The 27,119-nt window shown below is 40.0% G+C and overlaps 1 protein-coding gene across 1 annotated transcript in view; it reads right to left on the bottom strand.

Annotated features, from left to right (window-relative positions):
• Positions 1 to 27,119, bottom strand: part of si:dkey-92j12.5 (multiple PDZ domain protein) — a 45,969-nt gene that overhangs the window by 13,402 nt on the left and 5,448 nt on the right. The window contains exons 9-26 of the mRNA XM_006787302.3: positions 26,934 to 27,036; positions 26,732 to 26,823; positions 26,410 to 26,623; positions 26,019 to 26,093; positions 25,359 to 25,438; positions 24,979 to 25,125; positions 22,016 to 22,201; positions 21,662 to 21,823; positions 20,990 to 21,199; positions 18,911 to 19,081; positions 15,959 to 16,073; positions 13,762 to 13,960; positions 7,129 to 7,434; positions 2,996 to 3,178; positions 2,370 to 2,547; positions 998 to 1,108; positions 578 to 643; positions 21 to 92 (exon numbers count right to left, since the gene is read on the bottom strand). Of these exons, the coding sequence (XP_006787365.2) occupies positions 21 to 92; positions 578 to 643; positions 998 to 1,108; positions 2,370 to 2,547; positions 2,996 to 3,178; positions 7,129 to 7,434; positions 13,762 to 13,960; positions 15,959 to 16,073; positions 18,911 to 19,081; positions 20,990 to 21,199; positions 21,662 to 21,823; positions 22,016 to 22,201; positions 24,979 to 25,125; positions 25,359 to 25,438; positions 26,019 to 26,093; positions 26,410 to 26,623; positions 26,732 to 26,823; positions 26,934 to 27,036 (2,670 nt within the window). The remainder of the gene's footprint in view (positions 1 to 20; positions 93 to 577; positions 644 to 997; positions 1,109 to 2,369; positions 2,548 to 2,995; positions 3,179 to 7,128; positions 7,435 to 13,761; positions 13,961 to 15,958; positions 16,074 to 18,910; positions 19,082 to 20,989; positions 21,200 to 21,661; positions 21,824 to 22,015; positions 22,202 to 24,978; positions 25,126 to 25,358; positions 25,439 to 26,018; positions 26,094 to 26,409; positions 26,624 to 26,731; positions 26,824 to 26,933; positions 27,037 to 27,119) is intronic.

The following is a 27,119-nucleotide window of genomic DNA, read 5'->3' as shown; positions in this document are numbered from 1 at the left end:
CACACACACTGTGCACCAACCTTAAACGGGGTGGGAATGAAGGGGTTTGCAGGGGAAGGACTAAGGAACAGACCACCAAGGTTCTCTGCTTCCTAGTATCATGTGGGGAAACACAGACATAGCTCTATATCTATGAAAAAAGAAATCCCTGTCTCAAAAAAAAAACCTCTTTGAAGCTTCCCCATTCTTTTTTGGATTGCTGTGTAGGTGTTAATGACTCATCTATCTATATATAATATAGTGTGCACGAAACATTTTCTATACACTACAGCAACACACAGCCAAATACCAGTAACTGTGTAGGAACACAACGTGAGAACTTCACAGCTCGTGTTCTCTCCCAGCGAAAACTAAAGATGTGGTCGCAACCTTTAAAAAACATGAAAAATAGCTACTGCTCTTCAGCTCCAACGAGCAGTACTTCATATTCTAATGGACACGATTGTCTATACTAGAAAAGTAGTGGAAAGCACTATTATATCAAGGCTGGTGTAAATTTGAAATAAGATTTACGTATGCCATTGAAACAGGAAAAACCTTAATGCGAAGCTTAAAATAGGAAGTAGAGTGGTGTTACCCTGCTGCTGTGTGAGTTGGACAGCAGTGTTGGAGTTAGTCTTTCATGGTTGATGAGAGCAGGAGACTGTGGGCGAAACACAAGACGCAGAGTAGGCGTATTATTTTCTATAAAACTGTACACGTAATGCTGAATAATTACTTATTCTGTCAGTCAAATGCATTTTTACCTAATATGCATTGTGTCCACAAGACATAATAATGCAAGGCCCATGCACAACGCTGCTGCAACTTCTGGTGGGGCTTTCCAATAGAATATGCATTGCACCTTCGCTTTACTGAGTGTTGAGATTCAATGTGAAAGAATCTGAAGCCTCAGAAGACTCAAATTCATGCATGCATGCCAGAATATACAGAGTCTGCAGGATGCATAAAGCTACCAAAAATCTGCTATTTTTGGTTGTTTTCTGAGGTGCTGTACCTGAGATCCGTCTTGTCCAGACTGCACTAGAAAGGTCACAGTGTCTCCAGCTCTGCGGATGGCCTCCACTGCTTGCTCGTGGCTGGCACTTCTCAGGTCCACACCACATACCTTAGCAACATCAACAAAAATGCACGTAAATACAATTTTCAGATCAGATCAGTGTAGATCTGTTTTTAAAGAACACATTGATCATCATAAACTCCAAGTTGCCTTAAAATAGCCGTGCCCATTTATTTGCAATGCTGTCGGCTGTCTTTTTCAAAGAGACAGCTAGTGAAAAATTATATATCAAAATTTCTGACAGTTGACAATTTCTTTTATCTTGCAGTGTTGTACACACAGCTCAAACCTAATACAGCAGAATGGCATGTTTTCCCAGTCTTCACTTCACTTTGGTGAGTGTGTGCCCGCCGCTGCAGCTTCAGATTTCTGTTCTTGGCTGACAGGAGTGGAACCTGACATTAGTCTTCTGCTGCTGCAGCCCATCTGCCTCAACATGACATGTTGTGCATTCTGATGCTATTGTGCTTACAATGTGTGTTTTTCTTTAAGGACAGAGAATTTTTATTTAAGCTACTGTTTTTCTGTCTTTCTGTTTCCTGCAATCAGTCTGACTGCTCTTTTCTGACCTCTCACATCAACAAAGCCTTTCAGTCCACAGAAGTGCTCATTGAATGCCTTTTCAGAAAAAAATATTTCACACCATTCGCGATGAACTCTAGAGACTGTCATGCACAGAAATCCCAGGAGATCAGCAGTTTCAAAAAATATTCAAACCAGCCCATCTGGCGCCATCAATCAAGCCACAGTCAAAGTCAATTTGACTGTGTTTCCCCATCTGATGTGCGATGTGAACATTAACTGAAGCTCCTGACCTCCATTTGCATGATTTTATGCATTGTACTGCTGCTACATGATTACCTGATTGGATAACTGCGTGAATAACCAAGTATGTTATGGCGGAGGGGGGTATAACTGCATTTTATTGTGCATTCCTGTATTATATAATGACGGTGGAGCTGAACCTTCAATCTTTGACCAATAACAAATAACAGGCTGTTGCGAATAACATTTTATGGGCATTTAAACAACAAATTGGCCATTAGTGTGTCATATTACAATCAAATTGGCACCTTTTAATACAGCAGAGACCACAAACAATATTGAATTCCAGTACCGCATACACAGTATGTATTATATAAATGCGTGCTCATGCAGTATGCACAATACCTTCTCCCTCTACCACACACAAACACCACTGGGTACCCAAACACACACACACACGCACCTCTTTCCTGCAATTTCTGATAACTGCGCCGCCTTCTCTGCTACACACCAACACACATGTCAGTTCCAGGCATTCGCATACCTCCAGTATCCTGTCTCCAGCCCGTAGGGTCCCATTACTTGCTGCCGGGCTGTCTGGGCTGATGTTCTTGATGAAGACTCCCCTCATCATCTCACCGCTGCTCAGTCTTCGGCCCATGCCTCTACCTCCCATTATGCTGATACCTAGGGACTGACCTGGTGCTCGCGTTAGTCGCACACTGAAACACAGAGTGTAACGCAAGAAACATTACTTGTTAGATTGTTCTAACATTACTTTACGTATTTTAAAAACAGCGATGCATAATTTATCCAATGTGTATTTTTGCTTTTTTCAGTCTCTGCTGCTTAGTGTTGCAGATGGAGATTCAATGATTTAGTCAAATAAAACTTATAGGGAAAAACAGAATAGTTGTTTTTTTTTAATGAATTTCTTTCTTCTTCTTTTTTATGCAGTGCAATTTTTGTATCAAAGCGGGACGCATTCTTTAATGCAATAAATGCAAGCTGAAAATGAAATTTTGTACTGCATCGCTTTCTCTAAACCCAAGAAATATGAGCATGTAGAGTCTGTTGTGCACCATTAGCACTGCTGTTATTATGACCTGAAGTTGCCTGAATAATCTGAATAATATCTCATGATAATTATTAGATGACAAATTCACTAACCTTTTAGGCTGGTCCCAAGACACTGTAGAAAGAAGCTCCTCCTCCTTTCCTTCTTCTGCACCATCCACCGTTATCTCCACGTCTGGCTTTGATGCCATTCCACCTGTATCAACATTGTCCCTTTTCTCTGCTGTAATGTCTCCATCTTTGCTCTTCAGAGGTAGAGATTTTGCTATCTGCCAGCTGGGGATGAACAAAAAGATTACTTTATATATCAGGTTTTAATGTGTGTTTTTGAATGATTATTTTTGTGCTACAATGACTTAAAGTATCTAAATTTACAGGCACCTTTCTGAATATAAAATACAATAGGAGAAGAACAAAATGCCCAACAAAGAAAGAATCCAAATCTGTGGTATAATTGACACGTTTGGGACTATTATCCATGCAGATTTATACTCTTAAACTACACATTGTGAATATTTATACACTCCATAATTCATTTTTTCACATCCATGTGCCCAGTGTATAGCTCCATACCTTTTAAAAAGAGACATATTTTTATTTACATACATTATACAACATTTTCTAATTGCAAATGTTTCAATTACATGTTGTTGTTATGTTTACTGTGACTGTATGCACACAAACACAGGCAACCAAATTATGTGACTTTCTGATAAGTGATCTATTGATATAACATGGATTTACAGAAAATGAATGAATTATTCAGTTTATTTATTCAGAAAAAATGCCAACTGTTAAGTTGTTATAACTTTCAGAAGTGAGAATCAACATTTTTGTGTTGTGTTATATAAATTAAAATGTTATTTGCTTTTAGTCTGCTTGGAGAAAAAAACCTTTAAGTTAATATATATATATATATATATATATATATATATATATATATATATATATATATATATATATATTATATATATATATATATATATATATATATATATATATATATATATATATTATATATATAATATATATATATATAATATAATAGATAATTCCCAATCTAACAATCACAAATTAATAATCCAATAACATCACACAAGCAGAACTGGGGTGCACACTGGTGAGCTTGTTTTTAATCAATGACACACTGAGGCATTTGGCCAATTGTCATATATATATATATATATATATATATATATATATATATATATTAGGGATGCACCGATACATCGGCCTCGATACCACATTTTCTAAAGTACTCGTACTCGTTAAAAGTCCCCGATACCGAGGACCGATACCACGGTCTGAGACCTGTCTATGTTTGAGCGGCATGTAAGGGGCGCCGAGTGCCCGCCCCCAGGCCCCGAGTGCCCGCCCCCAGGCCCCGGCTGCAGCTCAGAGCGGGGAGAAGGCGAGGCGAGACAAGTCAGCCATGTGGAACTATTTCAAAGTGAACAAAAACGCGAAAACAAAGGCGGACTGCAAATTGTACTCAGCGAAATTGTCCAGAGGAGGCTCTAAAGGTAGCGCATTTAACACAAGCAATTTAATCAAGCATCTAAAATCCCAACACGACAATGAGTACAAAGAGTTTACCCACTCTTATTTACCCATGCTTATTAGCACAGAGGAGCATAGCTGATGCTATAGCAGTGGGACAGAAAATAGTTGGGCATTTTAAACATTCCGCCTTAGCCTACTCCCGCCTCAAGGACATTCAGGGACAGCTCAACCAGCCAATAAAGAAACTGCAGCAGGACGTACAGACGTGCTGGAACAGCATGTATTACATGCTCCAGTCCCTCATTGAGCAAAAGCGAGTGCTGGGCGTGTATGTGTCCGAGCACGAACTCCCTGGCTGTGTCCCAATTCAGGTTCTGCACGCTTGAAGTATGCATTTTAAGTGTGATTACGTCACCGCCACGCGACAACGGCTGTCCCAATTCGAAGTGTACTTCAAATGCATACTCCAAATGCACCTTCGATTTCCCCAAATATCAAGCGTGGTCCGGTGCACGCTTTGTGGTCCCATATATCCCACAATTCATAGCGCTGCTGTGGGTGTGGATAATTTTGCCACAAAATACGACAGAAGGGAGCGGCCAAGAGTGAACTGTCCAAAGTAAGTACTGAATATGACCTCACTTATTTATGTGCGAATGTTTAATAACGAAGAACATTAAAACATTGCCGACATGTGGCCAACAGCAAAGTTATGTGACATTAGTGAAGTTTGTGCTTTCCTCTCTCTCTCTCTCTCTCTCTCTCTCTCTATATATATATATATATATATATATATATATATATATGTGTGTGTGTGTGTGTGTGTGTGTATGTATATATATATGTGTATATATATATATATATATATATACATCATAATAATCTGACAATAACTATAATATTGGCCATATTATATTTACATTACCACAGTGAGATGATTTTAGTCTCATGAACAACAACTAATTGTTATTTACTAGCTAATCTTAAATGACTGTTCAGTACAGAAATGAAGCCCAACAATCATGTTTTACAGTCCTGTGGTCTCAGCCTCAGATACTCAACTAATCAAAATGATGTCAGAACAAAAATGAATGACCAAAAAACCATTTTTCTCCTTCATTTATGTCACACAATGTTGTATGAGACGTTTCTCGCGGTTAGTATCATGGTTGCTAGGCAACCTGAACAGTGCGACGAAGGCTAGACCGTCCCATTTCACAAGCCTATCACTTCCACACTTCTCGTACTTATAGTATGCACCGTACGTAGTACGCGTAGTGCGCGTACTTCAAGCGTGCAGACCCTGAATTGGGACACAGCCCCTGACTATCTCACTGCTCACCAATGGGCTCTTATGGAGACGACTGTTGCCATCCTCGCCCCCTTTGAGGAACTAACTAAAAAAGTGAGCAGCTACAACGCACTAGCCTCTGATGTCATCCCAGCTGTGACTGTGCTTGTGAGACTTCTAAACAGAGAAACAGACGAACAAATTTAAAATTAAATTTTGTTTTTTATAATTATTTATTCTGTAATATGTTGCATACAACATGCTTTTCATTTTAAATAAATGTTCTTAATTCCAAACTAGTCCCTTGTTTGTTTGTTTTTTGTTAAATTATAGGACTAAAGCTGTTACCTGCAAATTTAAATCATGTTTTTATTAAGTACTCGGTATCGGCGAGTACTGAAATGCAAGTACTCGTACTCGTTTCCAAAAAAAGTGGTATCGGTGCATCCCTAATATATATATATATATATATATATATATATATATATATACACACACACATATACTGCAAAAGTGGAAGAAAAAGGTACAAAAGCAGAGAGATTTTCATGAATATGTTTAACGGTGGAGGGCTGTAATAAGCCCATGGATGTGAGTGATAGTGGTGCTATCTGCACAGCAGGAGCCTATAGCCAGTTAAGTTACAGAAGAGGGCAGAACAAATGGTTCCACCAGGGCTGAAAGGAGCGAGGAGAAGGGGGATAGACGCCAGGCAGGGAGGAGAGGGAAAATGAGGTGAAGAGAAAAACACCAGTGCAAGATGACTGAGAGTGCGAAAGAAATGAAAGACAGATGTAAGCACACACAGAGAAAGAAACAAAGACAACACATTGAAAGATAAGAGCGAAGAAAAGGCTGCAGAGAAAAATGGGAGTGAGGGAGGGAGGAGAAAGGCAGAGGTACGAAGACAGAGTGAAAGCAGGGACAGACAGAAGCGAAACAATTCATTTTCGCTGACAGTCAGCACTGAGATCCATAAGCGAACAGCTAAATATAACTCAGAGATTCAACAGTGAGAGAAGCTTTTGCCTTTACAACACAGAAGAATGGAGAAGAGAAAATACGTGCTGGAGGAGACTCACACTGAGCTGGCTGCATTCTGAAAACAATTGTTTCCTCATGGATACGGTTAATTAAAGTGTCAGATCATAATTCAGATCATTAGCATGACTTAAGCAGCTGGGTAGCTGAATGATGTGTTACAGTAATAAAGCCATAGCTGCTACAGCAATCAAAAGCCTATGGTTAAAGTGTTAAAGAATGTATAGCTATTTCTTAGTCTGAATTCCCTGCAGCAAATGTATCAACTTGTAATAAAACTGGAGCCTTGAAGTCTAATAAACCTTTAGACAGGTTTATCTTGCACTCTGGGAACTGGGAAGGGATTAGGTGACCGTAAATAATAGGCTAAGACCTCTGGCTCTTATATTACCTCGTGTCTGAGGCTGGGCTGATGGTTGGAACTGTGACCGGGTCTTTATGAGGAGTTCTGAAGGATGCAGAAGATCTGATTGAAGTTGGATCCAGAGTTGTAGCTTTAAACTTAAGTGAGGAAGAAAGCTTGAGCATAGACAAAGCCGGGTGACTCGAGGATCCAGCTGGGTCCGCTGCTGGCTCCGGAGAAGCAGTTGCTAGAGTGGGTGAGGAAGAGGGGCTTTCTGTTGCAACTGATGCCAGAGGGGGCAAACACAGTCGAGTACGGTGTTCATCCACCTGGTGGGCTGGGACATAGGTTATACTGGGGGTAGGGGAATGTGGGAAAAGAAGTGTGGGAACGGGGTGAAAGCATTATAAACATTATTTACTTAAGTTTTACCAACACTGTTTTCTTAGCAGCACATTTGCTTTACTTCTTCAACAAAGAATGAGCAATAGGTTCTTAAGGAATGAAAAAACAGTCCCAGTAGTGAGAAATTTCTATAAATCATAAATTAAATATCAGTTGAATAAGACAATAATTACATTGTATCCACTGAAGTAATGGCAAGTTTTTAAAATGGTAAATGGACTGGTTCTTATATAGCGCTTTTCTACTCATCTGAGCACTCAAAGCGCTTTACACAACTTGTGCATTCACCCGTTCAGACCCATTCGCACAAGCACATCTTTCTAAGTGCTTTCTAGATAACATTCACACACATTCATACTCCGATGGATGCATCGGAGAGCAATTTGGGGTTAGTATCTTGCCCAAGGATATTTGGCATGCAGACTAGGGGAAGCCAGGAATCGAACCACCAACCTTCCGATCAGTAGATGACCTGCTCTACCACCTGAGCTACAGCCACCAAAAATGACTCTTATTTACTGCCTTATCAAGATAAGATGAGTTTAGTAACATTTTCATTTCTATAAAGAGGATTTTTAAGCAACCTCCAGCTTAGCTAAGCATAAAGCTCATGCAGGGGGAAACGGTGTGTCCAAAATCCACACAAAAGATAACAGATAAAACAAAATGTGTCAATTAGTTAAGTTATTAAAAGAGATTAAGTTATAGATTTTTTTTGTTTTAAGTTTATAAAGAAGCTAGATTTGGTGACTTCCAGAAGTCTTTAGTTTATTTTCCAGCTTTAAGTCTTATGTGATTGCTCAGTGGTATCAAAGCAGGACACGCAAACCAGAGGCAATAAAACTGCAAAGAAATGTGCTACTCGCTGTTTCATCCTTTGCCAAACAGAAACTGACAAATCATGGCAGTCTTCATGAAATCACTCACTTCTCTCAGAATGCAAATTAACCGCTTCTGCTGTCAAGTAGCTTGGACTATTAGCCAGCTAGCTTGCCTACAAGCATGGAGACATGTCTGAGTCAATTTAGGCTAAAGAATATAGGGGAGAAAAGCTGTTCTCAGAAATTTTGCTTCCTTATAAGGTGTCCATTTTGTCAAAAAAAAAAACACTGTACATCCATCGCTTTGCCCGGAGACTATCCTGGCTGTCATAGGGAAAAAGTGGGGTACCTCCTGGACAGGTCACCAATTTATCATAGATAGAGGCTAACGTGGAAAGACGGACAAGCATTCACACTTGCAATCACCTGTAGCTGATTCAGAATTGCCAATTAACCTAAACCCACACATGGCTTTGGACTGTGGGAGGGAACCGGAGACAAGAAAACTCCCCACAAACAGGTCCTAGCTAGCCAGTGAATTCAAACCCCAGACCTGCTTGCTGTGAGGCAACAGCCCTAACAACAAAAAACTCCACTATTATTCAGACAGTTTTACTTGTTGACAATTTAACATTGAACTGAAGACAAATTAAGCCATATTGATGGACAAATACCACATAATAGCCTAGCAACTAAAAACATACCCTTTTTGTATGTCATACATGAATATTTTTTTTCTTTTACAAACAACCTCTAATCCACAACAAAAACTGAAGTTGTCGGTCAAACGATATTTAGAGCTCTGAAAATACGGATGTGTCCCGTTCCATCTGAAAAATGGAAAAATCTTCTCAGCGTTTTTGTTTTACATAATCCCAGATCTGCCTAAGCCATGCTGTAAAAGATGTCAAGGACATCATTCAGCCCCCTCCTCCCACTTTTATTTTTCTTCTTTTTACACGGTGTGATGCTACTAGCAGACATGCTTTTTGAATCTGCTGAAAAAGCCAATTTCTATATTTCATTCAGGGTGGTAGATTGAACACGGTAGTCTACACTAAGCTGTTGTGACTGAGCCATGTGGACAGCCCGTCTTGTCTGAAAGGAGGCAGTTTGATGGTGACAAGCCCTCACCCGTCTATGTGTCTTATTCTGAGGCTGCCAAAGCAACTCATCTGCCTCCACTCGCTCTTAGTTTATCTGAAGTGCTGTTTAGGAGTAGGCAGTGTGAGCACACGGTATGTGTATACTGATGAGTGTTTTTGTGTGTATATGATAGAGAAAGCCAAAACGCGTGTGTGTATTCGTACGCGTGTGTATTGTGTGCGCATCTATGAGAGGCTCTTTAAAACGTTCTTTTATTCAGAAGCACACTGTTCAAGGTGAGATGAGTGATGAATTATTCAGAGATATTTCCCATAGCAGGAAAAGGTGTTTTTGGAGGTTAGACCATTGAAAGGCTGGTATGTGTGTTAATGTTTGTATGTGTGTGCCCATAAATGCAACACAGAGCGGAAGAGAGAGAGGGAGGGAGAAAGAGAGAGAGAGAGACTGGGAGAAAGTGAGTGGGTGTTCTGCGGGGCAGTGGGGTGGTGGGGGTGGAGCACATCGCCAATCAGCCAAACAAGCATTGCCAATGTGGAGCCATAACTGCTGATGTTAGAACAAGTAATAATTTATCCAATTTCCCCTTAGGCAATCTTTAAAATTTCATCACCTAATCTAATCTAACATGACTGCACTGCCTCAGTCAGCTATGACTGCAGTGTCAAAAAAAAACAAGGTGGTAATGGAGATCCAAAGTGAGACGAGATCATTTATAGGTGATGATGCGGTCAAAGTCATGTGACTGCAGAGATGATGATATTGATGACATGCTTGTACACATTGCAGATGCAGGCTGTTACATTTTGCATGAGTAGATCTAACAAATATGCATGGTAGTCAATTACTTTTTCAGCAGTTGTTCTCATCATTCCCAAAAGGCAACATTCTCTCCAAACTAATACCTTTGGTTTTCTTGTTTCTCAAAGAAATCGGTCTTTAAACTATGACAGCACGGAAAGTGCACATAAATGCAATGCAAATAATTGCATTAAGTAACTACTGTAACCCGCTAGGGTCTCTTCAGTTGTGAAAAACACTCACTTTATAGTTTTGGTAATTGCCTGAGGCCTTGAACCACAAGTTTTAAGTAAACAAACAGTTTTATTTTTTTGTGGTGCCTGAAAAACTTTTGAAAATCCGAAAACCTAAATTGTGTATCTGCCTTGTTTAACGAATGTATTAAACCACCTATCACAAAACAAGAACACACGAATAATTCAGAAGGTGTTTAAAACGAATAATTATATTGTTATTTATTTGGCAAATAACCAGCTGAACGCACATTTTTATACCAAAATCTGAGAACACTGGACTGAATAAATGTAATTTGGCATCTTAATCAAAAATAATATTGAATGGTGGATTAAGCTTTACAGAAACATTGTGGTAATTAAAAATACTGTTAATTACGGGCAGCTATGACATAAAACTTATATTGGATGGAGCATTGTTTATATCATTAATATACTCATGGGCATTAATAGGTGTTTGTTGATCAATGGTCATGACAATTTGCATATTAATGATCAAGGAACTGACCTCACAGACCATTGTTCAGTCAGTAGGCTGGTTTCAGTTATTGTGCAAATGTACTGTTTGTAAGGTTGGGGAAACCTGCAGTCAGCTGAGACTGAAGAAGTCACGAGTAACGAAATGTTTCTCCCATTGAAAACGTGAAAACACTACGTCCAGATGAACAGAATGGGATTTACTTACCTGGATGATTGAGCATGTATCAAGTATATTTTAGACATTTTTGCAAACTGAAAATCAAAAAGTGAAAAATATTAAAGCATTCCGATCTTTAATTTAGAACTATGAATATTCCCTTTGGCAGCAACTACAGCCTCAAGTGTTTTTGGGTAAGTCTTTAGTCAGCTAGTTTGCTACACAGCTTGATCTGGGCAGTTATCCCAATCTTTCTGACAGGGTTCTCAAGCTCTTTCAGTCATCTTCAATTTTCTACACAAATGCATATGTGGGCTGAGCCAGAACTTTGGTTTGATGATTCAACGACTGCCCTGTACTTGACCTGAAGCCATGCTAATGCTACCTCGGCTGTATGCCTCCATTCATTGTTGTGCAGAAAGGTAAGATCACTTACACTTGGAACCTCTCTGTTGTGTATGCATACACTACATACTCAATAACTGAGAATGATAAAACTATAAAACATGTTTTAGACATTTTTGCAAATGGAAGATCAAAAACTAAAATCTCGCACAAACGTTTTCTGATCTTTAATTTAGAAATATGAAGGAATCCCTCTGGCAGCAGTTTATAGCCTCAAGTATTTTAGATTTTAGGGTAAGTCTAAGTTGTACGCAGGATTGCTACACAGCTGGGTCTGGGCAGTTATCCCATTTTTTCTGGCAGATTTCTCAAGCAACTTCAGTCATCTTGAACTTTCTCCACAGATATTGAAGTGGTTTTAGGCTAAACTTAAAGACTGTCCTTGACCTGACCTGAAACCACACTAGTGCTATTATGGCTGTCTGTTTCAGATCATTGTTGAGCAGAAAGATGAATCACTGCCCTAAACTCAAGTCACTTACATTTGGAACATCTCTGTATTTAGCTGAGAAGCACACACAGCGTGTTGCCTTGTCACTGGTTTTAGACAGGTGATAGATAATGAGCAGTATCTAGTGCTCAACAGAGATGGTGCTTAGCAATGTGCAAGAGAATCATCCCAGAGAATCTTGTTCCTTTAGTCCGCTAAATACCCCTTTTGGGAGGTTGTATGCGTTTTAATCAAGAGTGGCTTCAATCTTGCTGCTGTATCATAAAAGCCTGTTCTCCACAAAGGATTTCTGAAGCTTTGTTTGAGTGACTTTGGGATTCCTTTTATCTGTATGACACTGACACAACTTTAGGATGAAGCAAAAATAATCAGCTGTACCTGACCACAATTTGGATGTGATAGTAAAGATTTCGTAAATGCAGAAAAATTCAAATGTAACAAGTATGAAAAACTGAAAAAGTCTGAACACTTTTTGTACATCCCAGAAAGATGATTCTGTTCATCTGGACGTATCAACTTTTTGATATTTCTTTACCTGGATGATTGAGCAAGCATCAAGACTTTTTTTGTGCCTTTTACACTGTGCAAAAATATTAAAACATCGAAATAAGCAATTCAAAAAATACAGTTATTGTAATTTGGAGTAAAATGAAATAAAAAGCTGTACTGAATGTAATGTAAAAAAATAATAATAATAAGACAGCTAAATCAAGTAAAGCTAGCTGCCATGGTTAGCTTTAGGCTTTAAAATAAAGTGTAAAAAGGTGTGAAAAACTAAACATGTAGTTATTGATTTTTTTCCTGTTTTTTTTTATTATTTATAGACGTTATAAAACAACGATGTAGCTTCCAAACCTGACAAATGAAGCCTCTGTGAAAGTGTGTTAAACCTGCTACCTGAAGTCTACAAGATGACATCAGCTGTAGTTGCAACACACTTTCAGTCTTATTAAAGTCTGCAGGAAAAGTGTAGAAGCTCATTTCTGTTAGTGAAAGAAATAAGCAGAACAGCAATGTCTGTATTTCTTAGGTTTTGTGTATACTTTAGGTGAGTGGTTTTTAGGGGTAAAAAAAGAGTAGCACTGTCCACTCAGGTGTTTTTAGTTCTCATGGATGACCTGCACTGGGGACTGTGTGGGCATGTGTACTAGAGCATGTGCTTGACTATCGTAATGTTCTGACAATTTTGCTACATTAAGGTTGAGAAGCTACATCTTCCTCAATTTCAGAGGTTCTTTTGCGGTGACTTAGCCCAGTTTTAACTTGAATAGAGGTTTAATTAGCCATATTGAATATCTTTTTGAGAGTGCTCTTTAAAACGAGATAAATTGGCATTTCACAAGAACAATGGCTCTTTGTTTTTATTAAAATGTCCCAGTAGGTCACTGTACCACAAAATACCTAACACCCCACCTGGAGCAAGAAACTGAGACAGCTTGATACAAGTAGTTCATTTTTTCATTTGCACCTGGGATATTTCTGCTTTTTTTGTCAAGAGACCTTCAGAAATGTAATTAGTTTCTTAATATACTTACTCTCCTCGAGCCACAATCATCAAAATAATTTTGCAAGCACAATTACTAAATATGTGCACTAAGTATAAGAAATCCAAAGGTTCAAGCAGCACTTGAAACACTGTAAAGGATGTAAACAGTACTGCACAGCCAATCAAACAGTGTGTTTGTTTAGGGATTAAGGATTATTGAGAAAAAAGGGGCTCTGTTATGTACAGTAAAAAAAAAAAAAGCCCAAGAGTGCTTTAGCCCTTTTGTTGAGCTTGACCATGTTTTCTGGGGGGCTGCGGGGATGTGACTGTCTCCTTACCTAATTTCTGGACCTATGACGGAGTGCCTGCGGAGCATGGCCCTGGCCTTGGCGCTGGTCAGGTTGGAGGTAGATTCTCCATTGATGGCCAAGATGGCGTCCCCCACCCCGAGCCTGCCATCCTGGCTAACAGCCCCCCCCTGGACCACACTGCGCACCAGCATGCCTGAACCGTCCTTGATAGCACTCACTGTCATCCCTGCCAACACGCACATTAACACACACACACACACAAGCACACAAAAGCACAGGTGAACGGAGGGCTGGCTAAGGCTGCTTTGAATGCATGCCAAACAGAGAGACAGTCGCCCAAACAAACACCTGACAGTGGTATAATCAGCATAATCAAGACAGACACTAGGCAGATTAGCACACAAACATGGCTACAAATGCTTGACATTTACACAGCATCATCCCTCACAGTCACACCCACAAAAGGTGCACAAAGAGCATCATGCGCACTCACATCCACAGAGGGCAGAGGGCACAGGTGACTGACGAGTAACACATGCCTGTCACATAAACACCCGACTTTGGCATTATCAGTTTGGACACTAGGAGGATTACACAAACACTTCATTAATGCAAACAGACAGAAGCAGGTAAATCAGGCGTCCACACACACACGCACGCCTCATGCACGCACATACACAAACCACAGAAAGGGAAGCCAGCCAGCCTGCAACGAATTAGGCAGTCTGGTCTATAGCTGCTGGCGTACTATGTTGCTATCTAACTACAATCCACAACACTATGGTCGTACATAATTTGAAATTCGTCAAAGAAATGACTTTGTGCTTATTTTTCATCATATAAATAGTTTATTGTCTTTTTCTTATTACATTCAAATTACAATACAATCATAGTGCATGGAATACAGTCAACAGAAGACATAGCTACCGATTTTGACAGGACAAACAGAAGACTCATGTTTTAAAGACATTCAAAGAAATTATGGTGAATGTTTTAAATGTTCTCAATACTATGACACTGTAACCAGACAGATTTAAACATTACAAACTCTGCCAAAACAATGCTTAAAATATGTTACGGTTAAATCCAAATGAAATATTCTACATGGAAATCTAAACCTCTTCAAAAAGTAAGTCAAACAAATTCACACCAACTGGTTCACGCCAGGAATAAGCAACTACTAAATTAGCTGTTTATAGTCATGTTTTAGATGAGCAAGGCAAGAAAAAAACCCTTTTCACACCATCAAACCTTTTTCTTTGACAACCTGCTCTAAAGAATATCCAAACTCTAGCACGAAGCAGCCATATATGGTATGTGCATGTCTCACTTGGGTAAAAAGTCATAGTCATGGATCGCATTGCACATGGCACCCATTGGAAAAGTTGGTAAAGTAGCACAAAAAAATGTTGCACTACATTACCATTGCTCATAAAAATAAGTCCATATTCAAGCCTTATGGATAAACACTGTAACCCTGTCTATGCTGAGGCTTTTGCCTCAGATCAAACATATGTAAATTCACAAAACCAGAAACAAACTAAATATGCAAACCCTCCATACTTGGATATCCAGAAGACAGAACTTCAATAAATATCTCAGTAAGAGGATCTACCCTATTTTTAAACAGGTAAAAACCAAAGAATACAGTGGTGCAACACACAGACACAGACTGTAGGTTATGACCTTGATATTCTCTACCTGTGAACATTTGCATAATTTCAAACTTTCACACACACACACACACACACACACACACATAGTGTGGTGCCTTATTAGCACGTTTGGAGAATACAAATGACTTTGTTTCCTTATACTTTGCATAGAGCAGAACTGCCTTGCACTCTTTGTTCGCCTCCTGTGTTTGAAGAGCCAAACATCAGACTTTCTCTTGGAGCAGTTAAGACATTGCAGTCTCAATACTGGAGTATAAAAAATATAATCATATATTAGGATCAACATTCAAATTAATATGTCATTTTTTAAATGAATGCTAAGTTTTCATTCTCTTTTATGTCACTTCATTGCTTCGTACCTCAAACACACACACACACACATGCAGTACACACACGGATCATATTTTTCTCAGGAATGAGGAACACATTGCTTCATCATTCCTCTTCAGGGCAGTCGTCATCACCGCCTCCTATTAGTGTCATTATCGCCATGCCTGCGATGTACACACACCAAGACAGCAGCACCATGAGAAAGACGGAGAACATACCAAGGCTACGATTGCCCCGCACAACAGTGATTGTCCTCTCAAAGCTGGTGCGGGGGGGCAGAGGTGGCAGTTGCTGCATGTCGTCATCGTCCATGTTGGTGAAGCGATGATGCAGCTGGTGTTCCAGAGAGAGAGAGAGAGAGTGACAAGGGGGCATGGGTGAGTGAGAGCATAAAAGTGTGTTTTCATGCTAGTGAACAATTATGCAGCACAGCTCCACTTTGAGTTCCACGCTAACAATGACAGTGTTAACATATTTATATTCACCAACTTTTCAGTGTTCAAGTTTGGCACACTAGCAGTCTGACATCTTTTAAAACAACTAAACACAAAGTGAAGTGGAGGCTGATCGAAAGGTCAATAATTTTGCAGGTGTTTGGTGAATGTTTTGTCCTAGACACCAAATTGCTTGGATGATTCATCCAGTAAATGGGTGAAAACTGACCTGCTGGTGGTGTTAATGACATAGTCACACAATCATCAAATCATCTGAATCTGTCATGATTGTTGGTGTCAGACAGGTTTTTAGGAAACTGCTACTACTGGGGTTTTCCCACATAGCATCTCTGGGGTTTATAGATAATGGTCAGACAATGAGAAAACATACATATATATTATATATAAAATATAAGGAGATATAGGAGGAGTGGCAGTTCTCTGTGTGAAAATGCCTTTTCAATACCCGAGGTCATAGGAGAATGGCCAAGCTCATAGGAAGGCCACAGCAACTCAAATAACCACCCATTACAACCAAAGTATGCAAAAGACAAGAATGGAGAACATTTTAAACCTTGGAGAAGATGGCCTTCTGAGTACCCCTCCTGTCAGCCAAGAACAGGAAACTGAGACTTCAGTTCACATAGGTTCACCAACAGAAGACTGGAAACATGTTTCCTGGTTTAATGAGTCTCGATTTTTGCTTTGACATTCAGATGGCAGGGTCAGAATTTGGCGTAAAAATCATGAAAGGTCCACCCTGCCTTGATTAATTGAGATCTAACCGTATGGGGTATTTTTTAGTACCAATTGAATGAATGAATGCTTTATTGGCCTGTGGAATGCACTACACACAGGCACAGGACTTTGTTTTCAGACACCAGCTTTATTTCGTGTTGTACGTGATGACCGACCACAGTCTGACAGCTGTCAGACACAGCTGATCTCTCGGCCCCCTTCCGCTCCTCTCCCGTCTCACTATAAAGGGTAAGGAAAGCATCCTCAGTCCAAAACGCCATCAGCTGTTTTCACCTGCGTTTCCAGCACCGCCCCGTTGAGCTCACTGCACCACCCCTCCCCTGCAGCCGCGCCCGGGACCACACCTCCGCCACATGGCCATATGCAGGTTGCCCCGCAGAGGAATAGAACCTCCCCCGACTTACACACACAACATAGACATCACATGGGAATACAAGTCGGAGATTGTTACAGAGAAAACACTGAAAAAGTACACAACAATGGGAAAGTACAAGAGGAAAAAAGAGACCTCTACTCATGCTGGGCACCTATGGGAGGACAGCATGAGAACAGGAAACAAAAAAAAAACTCCTCTGCACAGAGAGCACATAAATGTCCACAGTACAACATTGGAGCACGTGACAAGCCACAGGGTTGGGTAGGGGCATCATTTAAAACTCATATCATTCCTTGAGTATTATTACTAATCATGTCCATCCCTTGATGATCACAGGGTAATCACCAATCCAACCTGGTGCTGGAAAGGTTGACCTAATATAGTGTCCGTGAGTATATGCAGCACCTTTAATAGGACTCTGTTCAGTAAAGACACTTAATATCACTAAGAACCGATGTCAACCTGACAGTGGTGCCAGAGAAGAAATGAAATGGACCCTTCACAGCCAACACCATCAACACTTCAACAAGGAATTGTGTTGCAAAGATAACCTGGCACTGAAATGTGAAATTATCATTACCACTACAAGGATTCTTGTATGACACAGTAATTATTTCAAAGAGCTATTACTGTAACTCTCTGTGGTTGAGGCCTTTGGAGTTACTCTTAAATGTAAAACACGCAGAAAGTTCGAGTTTTAATGTCCCCTCGGGCACTTCACAAAGAAAAACGGCAACAAAGACATCTTCTTTGAATCTTTACATAAAGTAAAAGCAGCACTGAAGTTCTGAGGCTACCTTTTGCAACAAGCCCATCTTTGATGAAAACACTGACACTTGCTCCAAGTCTCCTGTGTGTGTGTGCGTGAGCCTGAGACAAAACTCTATGTCCTTGTGTTCGACCATGTGCCAAAGCTGTGCAAGCAGTAAGCACTTTTCATTGAGAGGCAATTGTTGGTAATTAAGCAAAGTAGAGTACAAAAGGCCAGCTCAATAGGACTGAGCTGAGGCCACAATGCGGGAACAACTCTGTGACACCGAGTACTTTTCTCTATCCCCAACCCAGTAATACTGATACAGCCAGGTCTAATCTCCCCACTATAGAATGTGAATGAAGCGAACACACACTGACATGGTAATCTCCTTCAGAGCAACTAAAATGGCTACCCACAGAATCTCAGGTTTGCATGGTAATGAGCAATGTTTCCTCTGTGACAGATTACAGATCCAGACCACCGCAGTTTCACTGTATGTGTCACTGCAAATATGCAAATACTATGCAAATACTGCAAGTATGCAAATACTTATTGACGAGCATCCTGAAAGGATTTTGCTTATGATTATACGAAATATTATTAAGATCAAGGACCAAATAACTCCTTTTAAACTTTATTTAAAATTGTATTTAATCCAGACACAGAATACCCAGACAACCTGTTCTGCTTTCTGCTGACAAATAAACAAATACCCCAAATATAGACAAACTCTACCTCTCTATTATTTTTCTACCCCATAAAGTGTGCAAAAAGCATTTATCAAGTAGTGTCCAATGGCAGAAATATCATTTTATGACTGGTGCTAATTTTGTTTAGCTGAACATACCGTGTAACACAGCTGACTGGTGCTGTTGTCCTCTGAGTTTGAAGCGGTGGCGTTGACGTTAGCCTCGGCTGCTTCAGCTACCAGGCTGACCTGAGTGTGGCTGTCATTGTCGTCGCAGGAAGCCCGTGTGCTCCTCTCTGAGATGGGAGTTAAGCCACCGCACAGTTCCAGCTGAGAATACAATATTCAAAAGTTGAAATTTAGGACTTTGAAAAAATAAAGGCAAAAGTAGCTGTGTTGCTTTGAAAGTAAATTTGCATCGAAGCAAACAGGCTAAAGGGGGTGACTATAAATTAGACACCCTGTACTCCCCTCCCCTTCTCTCCATCTGTAGAGTGGTCGAGCATTGTGTTTATCTCTCAGCAGCATTAAAAATTCAGAAGGCCTGTAACTAGATTCTCTGTTCCTTGTTACTAAGCCACAGTCCACAACAAAAAGGAGAAGACATAAAGTGCTTATTAAGAGAAAACATACATGCAAGTAATGATCTTGCATATCTCTGTAAATTATAATACATTTTATTATACATTGCCAAACTGATAAAGATTTAATGAAGTCATAGCAGTAAAATAAAATATCTTTTGAACTGAAAGTATGTTTTGAACGTGCAATGTGTGATAATGAATACGACTCAGAATACAAGCACCTAACCATGCAGCAGCCTCACAAACATTTGAGAACGTAAAGAGCTCAATGAATTTGAGTGTGGAACTGTAATGAGATGCCACCATTGCAACAAGGGAGTTTGTGAATTTTGTGCTCTCCTAGCTGTTCCACGATCAACTGGAAGTGGTATTACTGCAAAGTGGAACACTATATACAGTTACAGAGTTGCTTTGCCAGGTACTGAGACTCATATTGTGTAAAAGTCGCCAAGGTTCAGCTGTTTTAGAAATGTCAGACTTCCAAACCACCTTTAACATCAGCACAAAAACTACGTGCTGGAAGCTTCATGGCATGGGTTTCCATGGTCAAGTGGCTCCTGTAGGTGTGATGCTTCTGTGTTTAATCTATGTAGGTACATCACAACCACAAACCTCCTAAAATCCTCTCTAAAAATGTAAATACAACATGCGTGGATGCAGCATGCAACAATTATGATTGGTACCTTCACTTAACATATAATGGACCATCATACACAAACATAGAGCCACCTGTGTAGGCTACACTAAAGACTCTGAATATAAATTAGCCATAATGTGTAGGTGGCCCAATACTTTTTATCTATATAGTGTATATGCCATGTAAGATGTACCATACCATTTATTATGGAAGGCAACATCTTACATGGCACACTGTCTGGTAAACTTCCATATATTTGGACCATTATGATAAATAATGTATAATAAAGTACTGTTAGTATTTGCAGGATTAGCTGTAGGTGACGATCTAATAAGCCGTTTATTCATACACAGTTTACTTTTTACTTTATCACAGCATACAAGTTAGCTCCAATGCAATATTACTAAACATTTTTAGCAATCAAAATTTTAAAATCTTCCAATATTGCTGTCATTTTTATATCAAATGATAGGGTATCAAACATTATGCACAGTATATTTAAAAACAGGCTGACTACTTTGAGAGGCCCAACAGTAAAACCTTAGTTAGGCGTTTTACTTATTTTACATATTTTTATTATGTTATTATTTATTTTATTATTATTATGGTATATCATCCTGGGCACAAACACAACACACACTTGTGCGCAAATATGTGGCAATCCTGAGAACAGACTATTTCTTTTCATGCAGTGTCATGTTGAACTGGACATTATAACCCAGGATTAAACTCAAAAAGCTTTAGTTTTGGCAGGTAGTATTTAACCTTGCTCCTGCTTTTAGCTTTATGTTTAAATCATATATATAATCAGCTTGCTCAAAATGATCACACTTTTCTTTCACTAAGTTTGCAGTTTGTAGTCTTTTCAATTGGTTTGCTTTTAAATATACTTAAGATTAAATAGCCTATATTTCATTAATCATTTACTGTTTTACAGGTCAAAGCGGTGTACTTGAATTTTTATGTATACTATACAGTAATAAAAATCATAAATCCTCATGATTTATCTGCACATACCGGCAGAGGTTTGGCAACACCAATGTGGACGGGGCCATAGCCTGTGGACTTTAGGACATGCACAGCATAATCCAGGCTGGAGCCTTCTAGGTCAGCTTCATTGACAAACATGAGCCGGTCCCCAGGAAGGAGGCGACCGTCCCGATCGGCTACACCTCCAGGCACCAAAGACCGGATTACCAGAACTGTTTTAGAAGCATCTTCTGGATCCTAGAGTTAAATCGAAAGAAGAAAGATTTGCTCAAATATGCATAGAAAATTAAAGTTAAACTAGAAAAATGAGAATGAGAAGATGAGGCGTGAATGCAGGTAAACAAAGTGACGAGGGCTTAATTAACACATGAAAAGCAAAAGCATCGGTTAGCTTCACAGAAGGGAAACCAGCTACAGTTGCTTTTTCTTTATAGCTTGAAAGCTTTTGAAAGGATTGATTTTTTGTTGTGTAAAAAGATTTCATTATTTAACATTTAAATAGAAACCGTCAGGGCACATCAACGTGTTGGTGATTTAGAGCACAAAAACACAAAATACAAAAATCTTCCCTACAGAATACAGAAGTCAACTCCTCCATTTTCTTAGTATTCACTGAGAAACTCCAACACTGATATTCTTAGACTGCAGCCTATTACAGCCGGTTCTATTTGTAGAAAGGCTCAGAGGCATGTCTCTGACCTGATAGTCCAGGATACTGAAGCCCAGGCCCGCCTCTCCTTTCTCCAGCTCGACCACCTGAGCCTCTCTCTCCCACATGGCCAAAGGAGGTGACATGGGGGGCACGCCACGCTTGGTGATGTCCTCAGCTGTAGGACAGGGAATGACACAACCCTGGTCCAACTGGAACAAACAGAAAGAAGAGAGAGAGAGAGCAGAAAATGTGGAATGATTTACAGCTGTAGAGCACATCAGTGGTATTTCAGAGTTTCTTTTCACATGTTGATCTACTGTTATTCATGCTGTTTTCAAGCTAAAGGATTTCAATATTAAATCTACTCCTCTCAGTTTACCGCCTCTTCAGGCTGTCCCTACCTTATCATTGAACCCAGCCAGCAGCTCTTTCAGGCTGAGACAGACATCATCATCGTCTTCCTCATCACTGTTGGGAACTGAAGGGGGTATAATGTGAGCGCACACAAGGTATACGTGCACTGGCAGCTCCTTCAAAATACTGACCACCTCCTTGTGCGTCTCTCCGATAAGAGGAATTCCATTCACCTGCCAGCAAGATACATAAAAATTACACATTATTTCAAAAATACACGTTCTCGAAGTCAGGGATCGGTTGAGTCGTGTTTGTAGCGTTTAAAAAAATGTGCTCTTTACTGTGCTGTGTACCCAAGGTTAAAGATGCTGTGTGAGAAAATGTTTTCCCATAAAGCGCTGGCTGCAAATCATCTGACGTTTGTGTATATCCCTAACTGCGTTTCTCTGTGCATGTGTGTGAGCATACTTGGCTCAAATTTCTGTTTTGTGAATCAAGGAGAAATCGCTGGCTGCAGTACATCGAGTCACAGCAGAAACAATTAAAGCTGGAAGCAATAACCCAACCGGGTGAAGCTCATTTAAAAACAGAGATGAACAATGGCTTTGGCATCACTTAAGCCATGGGAAGGAGATCAAAGGGTCGAGCTGCGTCACAGATGTCGGTTTGTCCCCACAAAGATATGAAAGACAATCTGGAGTGTGACTATAAAGCGAGTAAAGCAGCTATAATTCATCCAAGAGTTCATCCGACTCCTCATCATAGTGATACATGTGAGTGAACCTGTCCCCTGAGAAGTGGATATGCCGTGTTTGGGTTTACATTTTCGTTTTAATTCCTAGATTCATTCCTTTTTTCTTTTTTTTTTATGCGTTTGCCTTTCCCCCCCAATTTGTTCCAGATTGCAGGTTTCCCCAAGTCGAAGTCTGAGTTAATTAACCCTGAGATGGGAAACTCAAAATTTTCAGGCAGCTGATCAATCAACTCTGACTATGTTGATCCAGATTTATGTGGGTGTGTGAGTAATGAAAGACAAAAACAAAAAACCCTCATCAGTGAAGGTCTTATGGCATGTTTTACCATGGCAACATGCAAAGAAAGAGTAGTAAATTTAGACTGTGAAATTTATCTTAAGGAGAAAGGAGTTAATAAGTTATATTTATTAGATTCTAGCCAGTATGGGCCCGTCGTTTACACATTTCTTCACTTTTCTTAATGGATGGCATTGCTGAAATCCTTCTTGACTACTGTAGATTACATTTAATACATGCTTTTTTTAATTGATGTATTTTGCAGTAACCTGATGAGGATAAAATGCAAGTGGCAGCAGCTGACAGTGAAAAACACTGTGGCACTGATACTAGTGTTAGTCTAGTGCCTGGCTGCACACGCTGCTGATTGGACAGGAGCCTGCCAGTCCAACCCAGCAATAAGGGGATCCACGTGGCTGCTGAAGTATTTGTTTTAGATTTGAAGAGCAGTATAATGTGAGCAGGTGGCCTTCAATGCCTTTTGATTTGGTTTATGTATGCTACAAGCAGAAACTCGAATGATACAGTTTAAGGTTGGATGCAGATACTAGGTACAGTTAATGTTCAAGGTGCTTGTTACTGCCTGAGGCTGAGACAGGTTTCTCACACATACACACACGCACACACACACACACACACACACTAGTTGTCCTTTTGTTTAGAGACATTAGAGAAAAAGATGTGGTTTTGGGCAGAGAGTTGATTGTGTTTACTTTCTATTTTCTTTTGCTGATCTGGAAACACCTACAGGCCATGTTGTCCCTGTAGTTTGTTTCCAAGTCAGTTTTTGATTCTTATATCTTGTGGTTGAGCAATAAATATCCTTAGTGAAACTGACAACATCTGGTTCTGTGTCGCTTCTCTCCAATCAAGCTGAGCCATAGTGACCATATAAGAAGGTGGTGGTATTCCTAATGTCTCGCCCACAATTTTCAGAAAACACTTTTAAAAGTAATGCAATTCACTACACCCGCACTACACACCGTGACCTTATGAAACAGCTGGTGAGTGTATGTTATCATTAGCACTTTATTAATCTTTAAAAGGGAAGTCAAACTCTAAAGATGAAGAATTTCTTTTGTTAGTGCTTGGGCCCAAACGAGCAACACTAACCTAGCATGTGTTTGCATGGCAGGAGAAAATCTGTGCAAACAAGTGGAAAACATTCAAACTCCACAGACAATGACATACACCTCTCACTCCAGGTATAAAGTCCAATAGTGCATGTGCATAACTAAAGCTAAAAACACTACATTTACTGTGCTCTCTGTTCTGACTGGCGATTGGCTGGTCAGCCTCATGTATGTTTAATTACAAGCCCATCCATTTTATGTGCACTATGTCAACAGTAGCACATGTAAATGAGTGTGCACACTCACAGATACACTCCAACATGTCATTAATGTAGCAGCTCTTCACAAAAAACTTGCCAACTTTGTGTCTTTGCAAAGTGGCAAACGACCTAATCAGACTCTTGAATCACCTTCACCCAGCCGAACGTGGACATTTTAAAGAAATAACTGGCTAAAGCTATGCAGAGCTTAGAGACAATCACAAGCCAGAAGAAAAGCCAGAAAAAACATGGACGTAGCTTACAGGTTTGAAAAATTAAACCATTGGAGAAGGGCCTAAAGCCTGCATTCTATATGAGGGTCACTAAGTGGTGATAGATATGGTTTCAAGATACTTCCTGACCAACAGAAGTCAGTGGGAAAATGGTTGTCAAGATCAATCACCTGGTCATACTATATTTAAAAATGGAAGACTATCTGTGGTATGAAACCATAAGATATGAAAACATATCAATGATGGAACCTTATATAATAAGTAATCCAGAAATAACTCACAGCCGTGAGAAATCAATCAGTTCCACACAGATCGTACTATAACCTGGTTTGCATAATCTCATATTGTTATCAAATGAGAAAATGATGAGTTCCACATACGGAGGCTGAAAGGGCCTGAAGTATCAGAGTTACCTCTAATATCTGGTCTCCTATGAAGATCTTGCCACTTTGGCCGACGGGCCCCTCGGGTAAGACGGAACACAGATAGTGATGCCCTGCCCGAGCCTCCAGACTGATGCCAAGACCGCTTGTCTCACTGAATCGCTCCAGCTGGCAAACCTGGTGGAGATTGTGGAAAATAAATGGCAAGAAAACAAAAAACAAAGAAAGCTACGTTTAGTGGGTAAGTCTGACGGAGAAGACGTTTGAGCATTGTTACGTCGAAAAACTGTGATTTTTCAATGGTTGTTTTTTCTGTGTACCGATGCACAAATATTCACAAATGTAAAAACACACGTTTATATATTAAATTTAGTCACGTGACAGTTAGTCAGCATTACAGTGACACTTACAACCACTTCATATCGCAGTCCCACTGCTTGCTGCCACCTCTTTCTCAGGTTTTCCTCCTCAGCTGGAGTCAGTTTCACATCTGTAAAATGTGCACACACAGAAAATCTGCCTCACCCCACATATGTAGAGATATATGAACCCAGGCACATACACACCAATTCAAATCACCTCAAGCCCTCAGATGACCCAATCAATAAATAATGGGATTCTATATGAAAGAATCCACTTGGCTGTATTATAGAGAGATGACAGCATCCTTCTACTTGTGGCAAGGCAGGATGTCAACATACACCCACAGCTCAGGCACATAGGATGTGCATATTCACATCCACCATCTTGTGATTTCTTGGCAAACCAATGTTTTCTCATTCATCTAATAAAGCCTCACAGCAATCAGGGCTTATTTAACTGTGCTCTCTAATCAAGCCCAAAAATTCTTGTCTAAATAAAGCCATATATACAGGCGGGGTGAGAGACAAATCATCTGGAATTAGCTGAATGAGTTGGATAAACACATGATTGCACAATACTATAAATAGACTCCCATCAAAGAGCACGCTTCACTGGCACATTGCTGTTCCCTGAGTCCAATCAGCATATCACACCAAGTCCCATGATCTAGTTCCAGACTGCAGTGCAGTATGGGAAGCGGAGCTTACCGTTTTTGGAATCATGTCTGGGTCGTCTGCTGGCGTACGCTGCTCTCCTGGAGATTTCACGCAGAGAGCAAATGCCTGGGAGACGTTTGAGCACACGTGCAGGGATCCAAACAGACATAACACACAAACACACAAAAGAAAAGGTCTGTTTTTCCCCAGAAATCAAGCAAGCAAGCTCAACATCAATACAGAGATTCAATATCATATTCCGATCCAATATTACAAAGTTAATTAGGTCACAGTTTAACTCAACTATGAAGGTAGAACCAGTGAATCAATGATCCTTTGAATTATAGATTAATAATCAACACGTTCTTGAGTTTCTCGGGTACAACAAAAATGGTTCGACCGTGACACCACTGAGCCAATGTGTTTCCCCTTCACAAATCACCTGACTCTTGGATCTTGTTGAGGCCCCATTTGTAGGGATTCCCTTCATGGAAGCTGTGGGAGTGTCGGAGGCGCTGCAGAGGAGGAACTGGAGGCAGGATGTTACTAAGACGGACGGCTTTTCTCAGCAACCTAAGTCTGACCAATGGACCTGTCCTCCTCAGCACTTCCATGGCACGCTGTTCACTGCAGCCCTGCAGGCTCACCCCATCGACCTGAGTCAGGTGACAAAAGATGTGGATGGAGTAGACGATGTACACAACTACAAGTAGATTTAATGTCAGTGTAGGTTAGAAGAGAGAGAGAGAGAAAGAGAAACTCACAGACAAGATGATGTCTCCAATGTGTATGCGTCCATCTTGATCAGCAGTGCTGCCTTTTACTATGCTCTTCACCATCACGCCAGCACTGTATACTGAGGAAAGAACAATATATGAAATATATAAAATCTGAAATGAAACTGAGAACTGATTGCATAAATGTGGAACTGTATTTTATTTTTTATTGGATAAAGATGAAACTTACCTGAGTTTAGGTCACCTACATAGCTAGAGATGCTGAATCCCAGGCCCCGATTGTTCTTAGTGAACTGCACACTGAACTCATAGTCATCATTCAAGTCACTGACCTGGAAAGAAGTCCAGAAGAAAAAAAAAACATAATTACCACCTTGCAGTTGTATGCCTTCACCAACCAGTCAAGATGACATTT

The sequence above is a fragment of the Neolamprologus brichardi genome, chromosome 6 (assembly GCF_056152115.1).
Source record: "Neolamprologus brichardi isolate AB-2024 chromosome 6, ASM5615211v1, whole genome shotgun sequence".
Taxonomy (NCBI): Eukaryota; Metazoa; Chordata; class Actinopteri; order Cichliformes; family Cichlidae; genus Neolamprologus; species Neolamprologus brichardi.
This window is presented reverse-complemented; position numbering and strand designations above follow the sequence as displayed.